The sequence below is a fragment of the Dicentrarchus labrax genome, unplaced genomic scaffold, assembly GCF_905237075.1.
Source record: "Dicentrarchus labrax unplaced genomic scaffold, dlabrax2021, whole genome shotgun sequence".
In the NCBI taxonomy this organism is placed as follows: Eukaryota; Metazoa; Chordata; class Actinopteri; family Moronidae; genus Dicentrarchus; species Dicentrarchus labrax.
In genome coordinates, this window is record NW_026136721.1 from 31,298,476 (window position 1) to 31,317,286 (window position 18,811).

Below are 18,811 nucleotides of genomic sequence, written 5' to 3' on the forward strand. Positions count from 1 at the left end.
GAATTGTTTGTCAGTATTCCTAACAGTTCTTTCTTATTCTGAAGATTCATAGAGGCAAAATAATGTCTTGCCTCTTCATAAAAAGGCATAAAACCCGCTATAACAGTTGCTCATCTACGGTATAAGAAGGTCTAAGAAGCTTATAAACCTTTAACTGAATTAATTTCACTCATTTACAAACAGAGAAACATGTGTTTAGTAAGAACAGCTGTACAATGCTGCTGAAGTTGTTGCATATATATTTTCTTTCCAGCCGAAAGGAAAAGCTGCGCCTGGGATTCTCGCGAGATCTCCAAGCTCCCGCGATACTACACGGATCTCATTCGAGCTAAACTGGAGGGCTTTCTGTGTGCAGCTAACATGCTAACAGAGCAAAGATAACCTACCCACAACACACTTGCTACTCTTCACAAACAAGTCCGCTCTGAGGTGAGGACAGAGGACTCTTACGTAAAATGCGAGCTGTTTTGTTTCGCGAAGATTGTTAGCTTCTGAATAACTGTTAGAAACTACCGCACACACTTTAAATGTAACTTAGCTAGCATTATGCTTGCTTTGCAGTGAGCCAGGAGCAATAACAACAGTGCACACAGCTAAACGCAGAGGCAGGGACAGGGACAGTGCCACAATAAGTCAACGCAAGTACATAAGATAGTAAGTAAAGTTCTTTTGCTGTTAGTGTTTGTAGGCATGGAAACTAATGTCAGTTTACGTTACTGTTGCATATCTACCTATCTATCTATCTATCTATCTATCTATCTACCTACCTACCTACCTACCTACCTGTCTGTCTGTCTGTCTGTCTGTCTGTCTGTCTGTCTGTCTGTCTGTCTGTCTGTCTGTCTATCTGTCTATCTATCTAGTTATCTATCTCTCTCTCTCTCTCTCTGTCTGTCTGTCTGTCTGTCTATCTACCTACCTCTTTATCTATCTATCTACCTACCTCTCTATCTATCTATCTACCTACCTCTCTATCTATCTATCTACCTACCTCTCTATCTATCTATCTACCTACCTCTCTATCTATCTATCTATCTGTCTATCTATCTACCTCTCTATCTATCTGTCTATCTACCTGTCTGTCTGTCTGTCTATCTATCTATCTATCTATCTATCTATCTATCTATCTACCTCTCTATCTATCTATCTATCTATCTATCTACCTCTCTATCTACCTCTCTATCTATCTATCTATCTATCTATCTATCTGTCTATCTGTCTATCTATCTGTCTTTGTACCTTTCTGACTGTATATTAGCTACTGAAATGGCTCTGTAGGTTTTCTCATACAGCAGTAAACCTTTACTGACCCTTTCATTTGTGCACTGCAACACCAGTGAGTCTCAACATGGATTTAGAAGATGACACCACCGTGCTTACAACCTTGAAGTCCTTCAACTCCTTCATCAGCCACACTGAACCTCCGCAGCGGCTGTCAGAACAGTCAGCGGGGATTGGAAACCTGCAGAGTCAGTACAAACGCAGCATGGAGGTATACAGAAGCTGACAGCGTCAACAGTAGGCTGTGTAAAAGAGGTATTAACATGCAGCCTTTGCACTGACCGTCTTCTCTTTCCTTTTAGTTGTTGGAAGCAGCAGACAGGGTTCGCTCTAAGAATCGCTACCTTCAGTTGGACCAGGAGAAGAAACAGATGGAGCTGAGTCACAAGCGAGCTCGATTTGAACTAGAGAAAACTGCTTCTGACAGCGCACGAGACTTGGAGGTAAAGGTCACAAATCCTTACACATTCATATAATGCAAATGGAGGGAAAAGTGTCTTAGATTCAGGGAATTGCTGCATCAAAAGCAAACCACATACATGTGCAAACATTAGCCTGAGATAAAACAGTCGAGCAGAGTTCTCACAAAGCCATTCACTCTGTTATAAATAGCAAAAAAAAACATAAACATACACACTTTAGTACATAAATTACAAGCAAACAGTCACATCTCACTTTACATGCTAACAAGTAAAACGTGTGATCCAAACAACCTGAAATTATCGGAGTGCCTCCCGACCCATCTGTCTACCCTCCAGGTGTTGGTACTGGTGGATTTTCTTACAGACACTTGACAAAATGTGTGCCAGCTAAGCTATCTGTCAATATGGACCCCTAATTATTTTCTATTTGATCAGTGCCAGTAGTTGTAAGCCTGAAGGCCCTTAACCCATCCGTGGAGATGCTCAGTGGCCAGCAGATCAGACTGTGGTTGGACTGGGCGGCTTCCTGGTGTGTGACTGTGTGAATGTAATCAAGGCGCTCCTGTAAAAAAAAAAAAAAAAAAGGAAGGTTTCTTCTTAGTGGAATTAAGAATTGACCTAATGTCATGGTCATGTATGGCATTGGCAACAGATCTGTGGTCTTCAATTGATCTGGGATCTCACTCGTTCATTGATCTACAGACAGTGCTAATCGCACCAGTCTTTGAACTTGTCCATCAATGTATCTTTATAGCTGGTAATGTTGGAGTTGCTTGTGAATAAACTGAGGATAGCAGTGTCATCTGAGAATTTTACCACAAAGTGATAGTGTTAGAAGCTGACTAGTTTTAGATTTAAACAAAAAACAAACAAAATAAAAAGAGTAATACCACTTCCAATTTACCATTTTTTAGATATATTTTTGGGCTTTTATTGCCTTTTTAATTAATAGTGACAGCTGAAGAGTGACAGAAAAGTCAAGTCGCAGTTGAACCCCACCAAGTGAGCCACTGGGGCGCCCCACCTTCAAAATTCTATAAGCAAGATGTGTGGATGAATAGTGTTAAAGGAGAACTAAAATCAGTTAGAGTCTGGCACATGCAACAAAACTTTGTAAGTTCGTCGAGACAAGGTGCAGTATTGTGGAAATGGCATCATTTGGCATCTAACAGTGACGATGAATTTTAATATTAAGTTACTGCACAGACTTAGGAAACAGGATTTTTTTATTCCTCAAAATCTCCATTATTCAGAGAATCCCATATAAACTAATAAGCATCAAAGGCGAGTAAAACCTGTTTCTCAAACTTTTATGTTACAGCATGAGGTTGACCGGAACCAGGATCTCCTGGGGCGGATAAAAAAGTTGGAAGAAAGAGAAACCGGGGCAGCTAAGAACCTATCAGAGCAGGTGGAGGCAAATCGTGCTCTCCGTAAGAACCTGGAGAGCCTGAACAAGAAACTGGAGGAGCAAGATACTAAAGTGAACACTGCCAACCAGGTACGCACACATGCACACATGCACATCCACTTACAGTGTTTGTACTCTGATCATGTCTCTTATCTTATGTTGGCTTACTTGTGTAATCTGTTCCCAGACCATCAGTTCTTTGAAGGATGAGATCAGAGAGCTCAAGCAGAAGATTCAAAACCAAAGCTCAACAATTTCTACTCAATCTCTGGAAAACCAGGAACTGCAAGAACAGTTAGATTTACAACGCAGGTACAGACACATACAGAGACTACTGCTTACCTAGCTTTGTTTAGTGGTAATCGATTGTGCGCTGTACTGCATAAGATAAATGCTGACCACACACTTGTATCTGATTGGTATTATAATCAGGAAGTATCAGGAAGTGTCTCAGCTTTGTCAAAGTTTCCAAGCTGCCCAGTCCTCCTGCTCAGAGCACATCATCAAGATTAAGGTATGTTACACATCACTTTTGGCCACTCTTTGATCTCAGTTTGTGATCAGAATTTGAACATGGTGGACCATATTGTCTGCTATGTAAAAACTGGGATCACAACCTGCCCCTTTACAAAAATGTAGAGATGCACTAACTTAAATTGTCAGTAAAACAAAATAGGACGAGAAACACTTGAATTGAATTATTGGAAACTTAATTTTTCTTTTTGAAATTTCATAATGTAGGTTGAAATTGTTAATATATATATTTCACTTTTTCACAAGTCATGTTTGGCTTCACATGTGTTTGTAGGTCATTTTTACATGATAAGTATTCAAGTTCATAACTGTTTTAAATAATTTCATTCTTAAAAGATGTATAAGGCTGAAAAAGTATTTTTAATTATATAATGTATATTTTGTGTTATAATAAACACATACTGTTGGGATTTCTTTTGGCTGACTTCTCTCTTCATGCTTTGGCAGGAGTTGGAGAGGCGTCTTGCCCTCCAGGAGCAAGACGTCGCCATTGTGGAGTCTGTTAAGTCAGAGGTGGCCAAGGTTCCAGACCTGGAAAAGGAGTTGAAGCGCCTCAGAGAAGATAATGCCTTTCTCAGGTCAAATACATTTTAAAGTTTCTAATGCCTTCCAAATGTCTCACCCTTCAACAGAAGAAAGAGACAGGATTTCATTTTTAAAGACTGCAGCCCTCTGCGACCCCACTGTGCTCAAGTTTTCTCTACGAACTAAGCATGTCACTGTGACTTTGAGTCATCATACCACCCGACGAGGAATTGGGTGACAGAGGATTTTTGCTCATATTGCCTTTGCATCCTCCAAACCAGACATGATGTGTTCAGGTTTGCACTGCATAGTCGAGATGCTATCAGAATAATTAGATTAATGCAGTATAGGTTTATATGTTGTCCAATTTCCTTTGTTAATGTGCTCATTTACTACTGTTATCCAACTACATCTGAAATCACATTTTAAGATCGCGTCAGACTGTTGCCGGGATAAAGAAATGATGCCATTCCTACATCAGACACAAGGTCCAAAACTTTGAAGTTAATTTTGTGTTTTGTTTTTGTCATTGCTCTGTTCACTTCACTCTGTCCAGGGAGAGCAGAGAGAATTGCAGCCTGTTGAAAGAGGAGGTGGAGGGGCTGAGGAGGAAGCTGGAGAGGATGGCCAAAACGAAAGAGGAGCTGGTCAATATGGAACTGGAGAAAGAGGTAAAGTTTGTGTAGTTGTGAGATTGTATTGTTTCACTCTGTAGCATATTGATATTCACATTGTCTCATTCCACTACTAAAAAACATTAAAAGAGAAGATTACTTGTCTTAGATCCAACCAATTCATTTGAAGGCCAGAATATTTGGATAATATTTACCAATTACACTCTCTATTAATGTCCATATTCTTTTTTTTTATTTTGTTTTTATATTATATAAATATAGTAAAGTCTACTGATGTACTGTTATGTTGTTCAACTGTGATATATCTTTTCTTCTTTTTTTTTCCCCTGCTGTCATAATAACATTATAATGTTCCTCCTATAAATGGAGAAACATCTGACCTGTTGTTTCTTGAATCCTTAGAGGTTGGCAGAGAAGCTCCAAGCCTGGGAAAACCTGGGACAATCTACTGGGCTCAACATAAGGTCAGATACTGTGTGAAAGTATGCCTGTGTGTGATTATGAGACAGGAGAATAGAGGTAGACAAGTGTTCAATCGTTTTATCATTAAATTTTTATGAAATATGAATGAAATATAAATAAGTAACACTAGGTGGAGCTGTGGTCACTCCAAATAAATGTGCCTCATCACTGTCGATTGATTCCACCAATATGTATAGGTGTGTGTTTGTTTTATACCTGCTTGTGTGCGTGCTGAGTGTGTCTCAATGCATCCAGTCAAAACTGGTAATGAGGGAATGATTGCATGTTTCCTTGTGAGCAGTGGAGCAGATCTGACAGATTATAAACACTGCACTATTGTCCTATTGCATGGATGCATGCATACATGCACACATGCACGCACATGTACACACACCATTTTCTCTATGATTAACTGGCTGTGATGTAAACAGAATGTTAAATGAAACTCATCCACACAGCGTATCCGGTTTGTCTTATACTGTGTGTGTGTCTGCGCGTGTGTGCTCGAGTGTGTAAAAAATGTGTGTTACAGCTTCCTACAGGGCATGAAGAAAAAGGTAGACGAACTGTAAAAATTATGAAATGAAATGAAATCTTTCCTCATTTTTTTGGTCTTATGTAATATGTTATGGAACCTGATAGCATTTGTTAAATTTACAGTTATTAAAATACCTTGGAGGATCATAGGAATGTAATACCAACCTCAGCTTAATATACGCAATAATTTGGTTGGGCTGTCAATCATTCTTCTGAAAATTTAAGTCAGTCTAGGCTAGTCATCCTGGGTAAATTGAGTTGAAAATTTGAAACCTTCCTCAAAATTCAGGTGTTCAGACTACCATGTCATTGGCTCCTAGAGTGCCTTGCTGGGGAAAAAAAGGAGCTGTGTTGCACATACGGCCTCTAAAGGGCAGCCATATGTGTGAGCCTCATACTGATCAAAAGTAAAGGTTAATGCAGCTTGCAAATCAACAGTTAGGAACTCCTTCAAGCTGTTTTTACTGTTTACTAAATGGCCAAGTTAATTGTCAGGATGTTGTTTCCCTGATGCAGTCTTGTGAAGTACATGGCAAATGGAAAGCAAGAGTGTGCCATTCAGAAGTCTGTTTTTCACCTTTATTTTACTCACTACAACAGTGCTGTGTGAAAATTAGTATTGATTTGGATTTGTGTATTAGTGGCATATTGTGATTGCTGTATAGGCTGTTAAGCAGACTTTATTTCATTAAGTTGTTTTGTGCTAAATCTTTTCAGATATATAATTTTTTACTAACACCACACTGAATCTAGGTTTATGCCATTATACTGTTTTTATAGTTAAAAATGACCAGCAAGTTTAGTAGAAAAGAAAATTAATGACACGGCAGTGACTGAATGATAGTATGACAGTGCCATCAGTCATGTAACAGTGTCTGAATTAATGTTGACATCAAAACAAAGCTTCCCCTTAAAGCCCGTTTCTAGGCTGTTTCTTCTTCTGTCATTAAATATGAAATATCATAAGGGGCTGTAGTGTTTTGGCATTTGTGTGTGCTTTTGTATTATTCATTTGTTAATTTTTCTGGCCTGTAAGTCATTTCTCATAACTGCAATGCTACTGATTCTTAATGCATTGTTTTGCTTTAGTTTACATACTGTAACTCTTTCTGTCACTTGACATTTCAGGGTGGTCATTAGTGAAAGAATATGTTGAGGAGCAATTGTTAAGGAGTAAACACACTGGCGCTGTAGTTGAGGAGTCTGTCTCTTGCAACCCAGGATTTGGTTTCTTACCAGCAATTTGTGCTGTTTTGCCAGCCGAAAATAACTTTTGGACAGAAGTTAACCCTCCCCAACAACAATCAGTGTGGCTGCTTGGTGGGGTAGACAAGCCCCTCAGCCGCAGCTTGAATTTGCCAGCAGTTGGCTGGTTGCTGGTGTTTATTTCCTTTCCTTCTGTTACACAGTCTGATAACATTGTGTTTGCTTATGTGTGTACCCATGCGGTTGACAATTGAAAAATAAGATTGACAGAAACAGAAAGAAAATATGTTCAATGTCGAAGGGACAGACGATGAAAATAACTGGAGAGGATTTCTGGAATGGGTTTTCTTTTGAGTGTTCACCAGCTAAAGAATTATGCCTGAGCTCTGTGTATTTCCTAAAACAGTAAAATAATGAGAGTACAAATTCTTTAAAAACTAAACTGAAAATCTTCTAGTTGGGCCTGAAAAAACAAGCGACTTGTAGTCGTCCCTTTAGGCTGTGGGGAAGTTGTGATGAGCATTTTCATTTAACTTCAATCTGAAATTATAAATTAAATAAATGAACTGATAATGAAAATAATAATCACTTTGAGCCCTAGTAAACCCTATGCTGCTCCAATCTTGTATCCGAGTTAGTGTTTAAATTACTGTTCACTATTGTAGAAACACTGCCTTTCCTCCAGAAATGTTGATTCCAGGGTCATTTGAATAGATTTTAGAGCAGTTGCTGTGCAAATATTATAGATAAAATGTAACATGAGGTTCACTCATACATGGCTTTGAATTTGAGTTTCAAAGGTAACAAGTAATTGACTAAACTGTCTGAAAACACAGTGTTTAGTGGTAAGAGTGGGTTTGTTTTCTAAAACTGAATCCATACCACTTTAACAAGGCTCTGGTGTTAGTATCACTTCACCTTACACATGTAAGTGTGTGCACTCAAAACTAGACTCACAGTACACTTGCACTACCCTGACACTGCATTTACTTGTAGTTACCTCGCAGGAGTTCACAACATCTCACCCAATAATATGCAACCAACCAGTTATTTGCAACATCAACAGAGATGTCTGGCTCCTGACCTGTGAAAACCCCCCCAAAAAAAGCAGAACACAGAAAAAGAGCCTCCCGTATAAGCTTAGGAGAAGGCTAATCCCTCTGTGCTCTGGGCAATGTGGAATTACCTACTTTGGGTACCATGGTTATTCTATCATATGATTCATGAACTCATATTTTAGTCATGAGAGGTTTTTCTTAAGGCTCCTCCTAGCGGGAGTTGTGATAAATCCATGCTACACAACTTGCACATAGTGTACTTTCAAGCCTTGATGTTCACCTCGACAGCTTAGCCTTTTCTTATTTGTCATATGACTCAGTGGATTGCCTAATGCTGGATCACAGTACCAGATATCAGGGTACCACTCTAGTGAAACCATGGGTTAAAAGTCTTTTGCCCTCATATCATGACCACAGCTAACCTTATGAGTGACCAGCATCACCTTTCAGGTTGGTAATTTTAAGTGCTGGGTGGCAGCAAAATAAGATTTTGAGCTCCACTCAATTTTTAAGCTCAGCTCCCTTTTAATGTATGCCCATTTCACATGAGATAAAGAGATAATGACATTCATTTTTTTGGCAGATCCATAGTTACACACAGGATTTAGAGTTTGGAGGGCATGTGGTGCATCTCTGTCGGAGTATGTGACCTTCTGAATTGTTGCCTTCCCATTGTGTGTTTATGCGTGTGTCTGTGTGCGTTTTGTAATCTGTCAATCTCTCCCACGGAGTGAGTTTGTTTTGTAGAACTGTGACCAGTATTTAGCCCACTATCCTCCACTCATCTCTCCCTCTGCTGCTCATGTCATTTTATTTCCCAGCTCCCCACTGGCCGACTAACAAAAGAATATGGAAAAGCCGTCGTTTTCATCTATTCTCTGTCCTTTCTGCTCTCTCAGTCATATTGATTTTTCATTGTGTGTGTCTGAGTAAGTGTATGTGAGTGTGTGTGTGTGTGTGTGTGTGTGTGTGTGTATGTGTGTACGCACACATGTGTATGCTAACTGTTCTGTGTGTGTCTGTCTGTAGGAAACCAGAGGATCTGTCCAGGGAGGTGATTCAGATCCAGCAGAGAGAAATTGCTCTGAAAGAGCAGAACTACACACTCAACAGCCGGTAACACACACTTCTTCACACATACACAAAATCCCTCTTTGCCTTCAGACCTTTTTCTCTCATTCTGTCTGCCTGCATGCCTCTCTCCCCCCCATGTATCTATTAGAGCGTATCTCTGAGAAGTCCTTAATTGTCACAAAGTTAATTAAACTGGTCCTGATTCTGATAGCACTCCTGACAGTAACCACTTGCGTGTGTGTGTGAGAGAGAGAGAGAGAGAGAGATTGAAAGAGAGAGAGAGAGAGATTGAAAGAGAGAGAGAGAGAGAGAGAGATTGAAAGAGAGAGAGAGAGAGAGAGAGAGAGAATTCACTAATTAAACTTGTCCTGTTTAGGCAGAGGTGATGTCTGTGGGGAAGGCTGTGTGCATGCTCTGGTGTATTCATGCTGCAGCTCAGTCCAGCTAAGAAAGCTTTCATTAGCTAACAAGCGTCTCTCTTCTGCTGAGCGTATTGGGCTCATTATGAAATATTAGAAACAGCCGAATGGGAGAGTGGTGGGTGTGGGAGGGGATGGTGAACGGAGCGTGTGGTGTAATTATTGTCCTATTGATCAGACCTGGCACAAATGGCGGCTGCAAATAATTTCTGGACAGTTGTCTAGGAATTATTTGGTGTCAGTCAGGTAAGATGTCTGTTAGGGAGTATTATTCTAAATTGACTATAAATTGCTTTTCTCAGATTGTCTGAACATTCACAACTAATCAACCTGTTTTCCTCTGCCCCTGCCCCTGCCCCCTCCTCTCCCCTGTTATTAACCTGCACACACACACACACACACACCCACACCTTTTTGCTTTCCACCTGTTCATTTATCCTGGTCCGTCAGTGTGAGGAGTGTGGAGCGTTCACAGTCTGAGCTCCGTGCAGAGCTGTCCCAGCAGCGCAGCAAGACTCTGGAGGAACAGAAGAAGAGGGAGGCACAGGACAGTCTTGTACGACGACTACAGAAGAGGGTGCTGTTATTAACCAAGGTGCCCGACAGTCGACAACACACACAAAAACAAACCCATAAATACAGACACATTAGCAGTTATTCAGAACCTCAGGACAAGATCTTTTCAACGTCACCCAGTGCCAGCATTTGAATCTCAAGGCCGGCACAGAATTCCTAATCTGCCCTTCTACCCCTCTCTTCCTCTGATTGGTCAATGAATGTCATGTGACTCCTCAATCTGTCCGACTTGCTTCCCCCTGCTCTGCAGTTCCTTACTAGACCTCCCTGTGATATTGATTTCTCAGTTTGTGTAATTCCCTAGGTCAACATGCTCAGTCTCTTACTACACAAATCACACACACACACACACTCTTGCCCACTGCCATAACTAAGCAGGGCTACAGGCATGCTGAAAATATGGCTGGACCCAAGATTGTTTTGGCAGAGACTGCGTTTAACCATTTGCACTTTACCAAGCATTCAGAGGTTGTGAATAATTGTTGTTTAGCATCCAGTCACATTGTATTTAAATAAATATCCATTGCAGTTGGCCCCTTTTTTTTATTCAGGGATGGTTTGCTGCATTCATAATGTTATATTAAGCTTAACAACTATAGTTGAGTGTATAAATGTCTCTCACCCAACCATAGCTCCAACTGCCCCATTATATTTAGTCTTTTATTTAGCATTTTTCTTTCAGTCATTTTGTATAATTCCAAGAAAACTACAACATATTAATCTAATAGATATGGCAGAGCTGTTTTTTATTATTGTTATAATATAGGATACCTAATGTAGCCAGCTGTAATTATCGTTAAAGTCCCAGTAAAAGTAAACTTTTTGTACATTTTTGTAATAACTTTTTCAAGATGTAGACATTTTATACATCGTGCATTAACAAAAAACACAATTAATTCAATATATCACCTATCCTACCCTAACAAAATTGTTGTGAGTTCGATTTGTATTGTCAGCAATTCGATTAATCAACAAATCATTTGAGCTCTATCCAAATCCCCAGTTCCCCCCTCCACCTGTGGGAATGACTGTGGCCACATACTGGCTCACAAATCAATGATGATTAAGTGCCTTGCTCAGCTGCACCTTGACAGCTGTTGTTAAGGAAGTGGAGAGAAAAACAAATGTCATCCTTCCCTCTCTGCCACAAGGCTACGACTCCTTTATGCTACTGTTGCCCTGATGTTTTGTTTCTCATATAGTTTTGTGGGACAGACCCGCTGACCCATTAGAGGCGCAGTCACATCTTCACGCACGAGATAAAACAGTTGACATAAAAGCAATTTTTAAGAAATAGATGATGAAAACAGTAATGATAGTTTTATCACTCTGTCCTCCCGCTCACTGTTTGTTTGTGTTTTTTAAAATGAGAGTTTTTATCAGAGAAGAGCTGACAGATTTTTGATTTAGATTGGGTGAATTTCATTGCACATTAATAGACAGTAAATAGCCAAAGGGCCCACTGGTTTGGATTGGCAACAAACACATACACACTGACCTCTAAATGTGTTTGTACGTTTTTGTATTTACTTCTGTTCAGTCTGTCCTGCTGTTGGTCTTCCTCTTCTCTCTTTTCCAAGTTTCTCACAAGATGTATTAGGCAATTGTGTAATATTGCATGACAAATGACTCCGCTTCGGTAGCAAATCAAATAAGGTTGAATTAAGGATGATTTCACATATAGTGTTTTTAAATGAACCAGACTCTGTCATCTTTAAATGGATTATGTTGGTTTTGATCTGACTAATCAGTCTGAATCTGATTAGGGTAATCATGGTTTGTTTTCAGATACTAGCCTATGAGCTAATCTGACAGGGCAATTGCAGCCCATTATTCACAGACTTTTATATGCAGGAATTATAAGGTGCTTTTAAGCCATTCTAATAAGACAGCAGTGATCAACATATAGTACATGCACTTATCCGAACTGGTATTTACTGCCTGTATTCATTACCTGACTTCAACCTGAATTGCATACATTTCCCTAAATTAGCCTTGTTAATAATAGACAATTGAGCTTTCAATGACCCTCAAAATTCAAGGAGGGTCCCAAACAGCTTGGCTGTTTGTGAGATGTTTATTAAAAGCCTGATTGCCACAAAATGCCGCCTGCTCTGCTTCATAATGCAGAGTGGACCAGCGTAGTGAAGGGATGGGAGGAGACGCATCATTTTAATAGTGTTGATTGACAGTGAATTTGCATTAATAAATGGGCTGTTTTCCAGGTTTAAACAGTTTAGATTGTTCTCGTTCATCATGTTGCTTGGCAACCAGTACAGATTTACTGTGTAATGCATTAATTAAATGTAGTAAAAATGTTTTCTTGTTACAAGCTAAAATGTTGTATCGGGTAAAATTTTTAGAATTTTTTATTTTAGTTAAACAATTACTAAATAGTGATTTTTAGTGTCAAACACTTAACCAGTGGCTGATAACACTGTTGCTTTGTAAGATATTAAACACTAAGACTAATTGTGAATTGGTAAACAATTTGTAATATTCCACTTTCTTTGTCTACTTGCAGTTTAATTGACTACACATACATTAACTTTCTCTCCGAACATCCTGGGTCAACTGAGCATTTATGGAAAAGTAGTTTTGAGATGAAATTGTTGTAGTTTATTTTTTATTCAAAGTTTAATGGCTGAAATGAACCGTTGGTTCAGAAGGTGAAATGATTTAGATGCAGTTGCAGGGTGTTGGGTTTGTGTTACTTTCTTCTTGCCCCGTCACCCCCACTTATGCACACTTTAACAGTCTCTATAATACATCCTATAGATGGCTGAATTCGTTTTCTTTACATTTTTGTGTGTTTTTTGGGAACCCTATCAAGACTTGCATGTTTTTGTGTGTGAAATTGAACATGCACACTCAAACGTCAGGCATACAGACGCACACTGACAGACTTGTGAGTTATTTGGAGACAGCGTGTCAATCTCAGTGACACTTGAGAAGACGTTGACTTGAAGAGGTTTTTATCCTCTCTTCTCTTAGAGAAGCTACTGCTTGGTGTGTTGATTTACTGGACAGAGTACAGTGTTGAGGACATGTCTTTCATTCTAGTATTATAGAGGAGAAAAAAATTCATTAGAATTTTTAAATTATCTCATCACATTTCAGATAAGAGAGATGAGGCAGCATAATATTATATGCTTCATTTGCAAAGACATTTCTCTGTCATGACTCCTTGATTTAATTTTTTGATTTATTCTTTATCCTTTGTCTACAAAGACATTTCTCTTTGATTTGATTATTACATGAGGGGAAATTCAGATGAGCACGACCATAACCCTAAGCCTCTCTTGGCACAGTTTGGATGAGAAAGGCGCAGCTGCCTCATACTTTGTTCCTCATTTACAAAGACATTTGGCTGTCATATTATCACACCAAACAGTCATATAAAAGTAACATAGGCAAATCAGAAAAAAAGATCACAAAGCTTTGATATTCTCAGTTTATCTGCTCTCAGGCCTGTAAACATTACATATCAGATAACACAAAATCCTGTAAGGTCATTGCAGGATTTTTTATTTTGTAGAGTTATGTTAATGTTTTTGTGTGTGTGTTACAGGAGCGTGATGGAATGCGTGCTATACTAGAGTCCTACGACACCGAGCTGGCGCCTACTGAGTACTCTCCTCAACTCAGCAAACGGCTCAGAGAGGCAGAGGACGTACTGCAGAAGACACAGAACCACAATGCAGAAATGGAGGTGCGTGTGCTTACACACATGCACAAATGCAACACTTGCATTTATTATATCCCACTTTGGCTCCCACATAGCAAATTTGTTGTTTTTAACACATTTGAATATAAAGTAATTATTTACACTCCTCTTGGCTGCAGGCCAATTTAGTATGCAGGTTGTTGAGTGACACTTTTCACATACCTAAAGGCACTTTAAAGGCGTGATGCTCAGCTGCTTCTTGTCAACACGCTCAATACTTTTGCGTGGTGGACAAATTGACAGGTATCTGATAAAACTGCTCTTGTCGTTGACAGGGCATTTTGACCAACACTGCAACGAAATGGTGAAGGCTCAGTAAATGAACTGCACACTTCGAATAATATATGGTGCTTCTGCTTCTGCTCTGCTCACATGCTCTGTTTCTGTCAATACTGTATATCAGTAGGATAAGGACAGGAAGTCATTTTTTGTGTGTTTTATATCTGTAACTTTCCCCCCTTTGTTCTGTCTTTCGATTCAGGTCCAGCTGACCAAAGCACAGGAAGAGACAGGCACTCTGAAACTGCAACTGCAAACAGTGAGTATGCATGTACACACACACACACACACACACACACACTCTCTCTCACACACACACACACACACACACACACACACACACACACACACACACACACACACACACACACACACACACACACACACACGTTTTTTTCACATTGTTTTCTTAGATTGTTTAACATATTTGACCCAGCAGTAACTACAAACAAAAAGACAATAAACTAGGATGTATAAAATGTGAATGTACAACATGTATTAAAGCTATAGAAATCTTAATTGCTACTTAATGATAGTCAAATGATCACAGACATTATAATTTCAGCCATAAGCACTTAAGCTGGTACCTTTTTTTAGTCACGACTATCCTGGCAGGATAACAGTCTTATGCCTCTGTGACTAACGTGCTGACAAACATCTTTTTTTCCAGTGTGCTGAACAGTGACGTTAGTCCTGTAGACCTCTTTAAAGGGACAGTTCCTTTTTTTAGCGGCTGGATTGGCATTTACAGTACAAGTACTGTAGCTTCTTAGTGTTGAGTCTACTGTCTCTTTGCTTTTACATCCTGACTAAAGTGACACTAATTGACAGGTACTACTAAAATAGGAATTTTTAATTATTGAAGTGAGTTGCTGCCTGGTTGCATTAGAAATATAGTGTGGGCTGTGAATGAAGTAAAACAGTCTAATCTTTAATCTGTTAAGTGTGCCCCATGTGTTTTTTTTTTTTTTTTAATTGAAGGTTGTGGAAATTACAGTAAAGTTACAATAAAGCAGACTGCTTTAAAATATGGTATAAAACAAGGATAAAGCAGAGTTTTGGCAGGTGTGACCTAAACACTCTTACACACTCTGTGGCTCTAGCTTTGTGTCTTCACTTGTTCTATTCTGTGATCTCCCTTCTTTTCATGGCTCTTTGTTGCCGAGGAGACATCAACATAGCCATGACAATGAGTATTGACGCGTGAAATCCACCTGTCTGGTATAGCAGTAATTACTTATCCATCTTGGGAAGCCTGAGAATGAGGATGAGCTAAGAGACAGACAGATGCTGTCAGAAAACGAGGAAAATGGGTGTGCAATTGGAAATGAGGGATAATTGCAGACAGGAGAGTGAGATCAGACAGGAACTAACTAAGACACAGACAGACTAAAAACAAGTACTAGGGGAAAAAAGATTGAGACATTGTGAAATAGAAAACGAGTCTGTGGACTAATGGTGTATAAAGGATATATCTGTTTGTCTGGATGTCTGTCTCGAAAAGATAGTGGCACACTGGAAAAGAGTCCTCAGGATTTATATACACCCAAAAGGTTCCTGCCAGGCACACGGCCAAAGGTGGTCTGATGTTAGTGCACCAGGCCCATTTTCTCCTCTGTTTGTCTCAGGTGGAGTTGGAGCTGGAGTCTCTAAAGAAGCAACAGACCTCTGCTGTTGACAGCACTTCTTTAGTAAACAAAGAAGAGGTCAGCATACTCAGGTAGTTTGCACACACACACACACACACACACACACAAAACCTGTTGCAAAAACAACCAATTCAAAACCTGTAACATGAAAGATTAATTCATATACCATGGGTGGATTAACTCAGCCAGACCTCAGATGCCTTGTCTGTCAGCAGAGCAATACCTCTAGGATTAACCTGTTAAGGCAAAAATATGCATAGTCGCTATTCTACATGTATGATATTATAAACTAGTGAGTGTGTGTGCATATATTTTTCAGACAGAAAATTGAAGATTTAGAAGCAGAGCGGCAGCGTTTGGAGGAGCAGAACAATATTCTGGAGATGAGACTGGAGAGACACAACCTTCAGGTAGGCACCAAGACTTCCCTCCAACTGTTTTCTGTGATGGATTTACTCGTCTGGCACAAAGGAACCAATTTAATAACCCCAATGGCTGCAGCCGAGCCCATATGACATTGCAGATTGATTCACACAAACGGTTCACATATCTGACAGTTTTTCAAGCACAACTGGACCCAGGTGTGATTCCAGCACCGCCCAATGGAAAAGTTGTGGCTCATTTAACGTCCTGCTTTATTGGTTGAAGGGATGAAAATGGACAGAGCAGTAGGGGCGGAAGAGATATCGTCAAAATAAATGTAGACCTTCCCTAGTGTCAGCTGAGGAATGAAACTAGCTGAAATGAAATGAATCCTGGTTGGTAGTCACCTTAATGTTACACACGCAAACACACATGCATGACTGTGTGCATCTAATCCAGCTACTTTCATCTTGCCAACGTGCTTAACTAACTCCCTCTGTTATACCTGATCCCTTCTCCTTTTTAAATTGGCTGTGTGTGTGTGTGTGTGTCTGTGTGTCTGTGTGTGTGTCTGTGTGTGTGTCTGTGTGTGTGTGTTTCATCTCAGTCAGGCCCTCTTACTCCCCTGACTCATACTGTGCCAAACTAAGCCTACCAGGGCACTTTAATGAAACGTGTGTGGGCAAGCGTGTTGGTTCCATTTAGCCGTGGGGTGAATGAAATTCATGTGTTCTCAAGCATGACCACCACTTTTAAGGCAATTGACAACCAAGTGTGCGTAGGAGGGTGTGTGCACAGGTTTCAAGGTTGCACGGTCAATGGATCAGTTCTTAGGAGTTAATTCTTACGACTCCACCATGGTCGAATGCACACTGAGAGACCTCTACATCAGACCGAGTGAAGAGATGAGTGACTGAATGGAGAAGCATTTGAAAGGGGAAATGAATGGCTGAATGAGTAGGCATGAATGACTTACAGAGTTGAACACTTGAATGAACTGACAATGGGATTTTTCATTTTATCAACTTGCACGTCAGATACTTGCGGTCTAATCCATCATTTTCGCCCTGCCTTTTATATTTAGATCAAAGTGACGAGAATGACTGTCAACCACTAAGATTACCAGTGTAAGACTGCTTTTCATGGACTTGTGGCTCAATCATGCCCACTAGTAATCTGTCAGGAGGCACTCCTGGGAAATTCTAATTGTCATACATCTCTATATATGTATTTACAAAGCACGTTTTAAGGACCAGTACACATTTAATTGTGTGAACACAATAAATGCAACTGATTGGATGGCCTAAGGATGAACTGTATAAAATTTACAGTTACAGTAATTTGTTACAAAACTGAAATCAAGCCTTTATCATGGGTAGAGTTAATTTAATATTCTCTTAGTCAGTCAGAACATGCTCTTGCTCTTGGTTATCAGCACCACAAACTGTTTGCATTCTGTAGGTTGATGTTAGCATAAAGCCAAACTTGAATTGGGCCAAATTTGCAACATGCATGCTGGAATTTGCAACATGAAATAATCTCCTCTCCTGTTCGTTTCGTTGCCATACTTATGACCCATGTATGAGCAAATGAGAACCCTGTAGGACTCACAAATGTATCTGCAAATTGTGATTGACAATCATTTGTGAAACAGGACAGTTGCCATTTCTGATCTGCGTGTAAGCTGTGCTTGTAAATCACATTGTGAAACTCCCCTGTTTCACCTGGTTCACCTGCTGTGGTTGCTTTGCCTCTAGTAAAAAGGTGCTCCCTTGTCGGTGATCAGAATAAAACTCCTAAGCGTTGCTTAGGTGGGCAACAGGGTCTCAAACCAAATTGCACGGCAGCTTAAAACATGTTCCTGCAATTAAAGAGTTGTCTCTCCCCAACAGGCATCCTTGCTGTGCAAAACTGCCATTTACAATACACTACTTGTCTTATTTAACATACTGTATTCTGGAAAAGACTTCAAAGTGGACAAATACTTTTGAAACTTGAGCATGTTTTGAAAACCTTTGAATTCAATAATCAATGATTTTTCGGGTACGTGTGTAAAAGCAGTCTTATATTCCTGCTGCACTTCAGTGTTCACTTCACAATCAAAGTTGTCTGGTTGGTAATGTTTTATTGTTTTTTTCAACTATAGTATTCTTTATACAGGTGTTTTTTTTATTTTTTTTATTGTGTTCTAATGCGTGGTTGCTTTTGTTGGCCATGCTAACTAATGAGTTCTCTGAGAAGAGTGCAAGCTGAGATGTCAGCCTTAAGATTATGTATGGGAACGAGCGCTACTGCAAAGCTTTCATCTTTTTATTTTCAGACTAGTGGATTCTCTATTTATTCCAATCATTAATTATTGATGGTGACAGAAACGTAAGCACATTACATCCTGTGCACTGGGTTTTTTTCCAACTTAGAGGCTTTATGAATTGGTTGTAGGTGTTATCAGTTATTTGGCGACAGAGAAGAAGAAAACAGAGATGGAAAATGTATTGCTTTGTAGGCTAATACCGTAACAAGGTAGAGTTGAAGAGAGTGTGCTGGATAATTGTCTGACAAGGCCATCTCAAAGGACCTTCAGTATTCAATTCAGTTTTATTATTAATATTTTATATAATATAACAATAATGTAATTTGCAGACATGTCGTTTTC

At 39.6% G+C, this 18,811-nt stretch overlaps 1 protein-coding gene across 3 annotated transcripts in view; it reads left to right on the forward strand.

The window, feature by feature from the left end:
* Nucleotides 1-303: 303 nt before the first annotated feature.
* Nucleotides 304-18,811, forward strand: part of mad1l1 (mitotic arrest deficient 1 like 1) — a 54,652-nt gene continuing 36,144 nt past the window's right edge. Inside the window, exons 1-16 of one of the 3 annotated variants that reach the window (XM_051386599.1) lie at nt 304-429; nt 562-654; nt 1,338-1,492; nt 1,584-1,724; nt 3,025-3,204; nt 3,302-3,426; nt 3,547-3,628; nt 4,096-4,226; nt 4,730-4,844; nt 5,211-5,272; nt 9,101-9,187; nt 10,015-10,159; nt 13,712-13,852; nt 14,349-14,405; nt 15,775-15,866; nt 16,115-16,205. In XM_051386599.1, coding sequence (XP_051242559.1) covers nt 654; nt 1,338-1,492; nt 1,584-1,724; nt 3,025-3,204; nt 3,302-3,426; nt 3,547-3,628; nt 4,096-4,226; nt 4,730-4,844; nt 5,211-5,272; nt 9,101-9,187; nt 10,015-10,159; nt 13,712-13,852; nt 14,349-14,405; nt 15,775-15,866; nt 16,115-16,205 — 1,605 coding nt within the window. In that variant the 5' untranslated portion in view covers nt 304-429; nt 562-653. Of the gene's footprint in view, nt 655-1,337; nt 1,493-1,583; nt 1,725-3,024; nt 3,205-3,301; nt 3,427-3,546; nt 3,629-4,095; nt 4,227-4,729; nt 4,845-5,210; nt 5,273-9,100; nt 9,188-10,014; nt 10,160-13,711; nt 13,853-14,348; nt 14,406-15,774; nt 15,867-16,114; nt 16,206-18,811 lie in introns of all 3 variants that reach the window. The other 2 variants (XM_051386600.1, XM_051386601.1) reach the window with 2 other exon arrangements.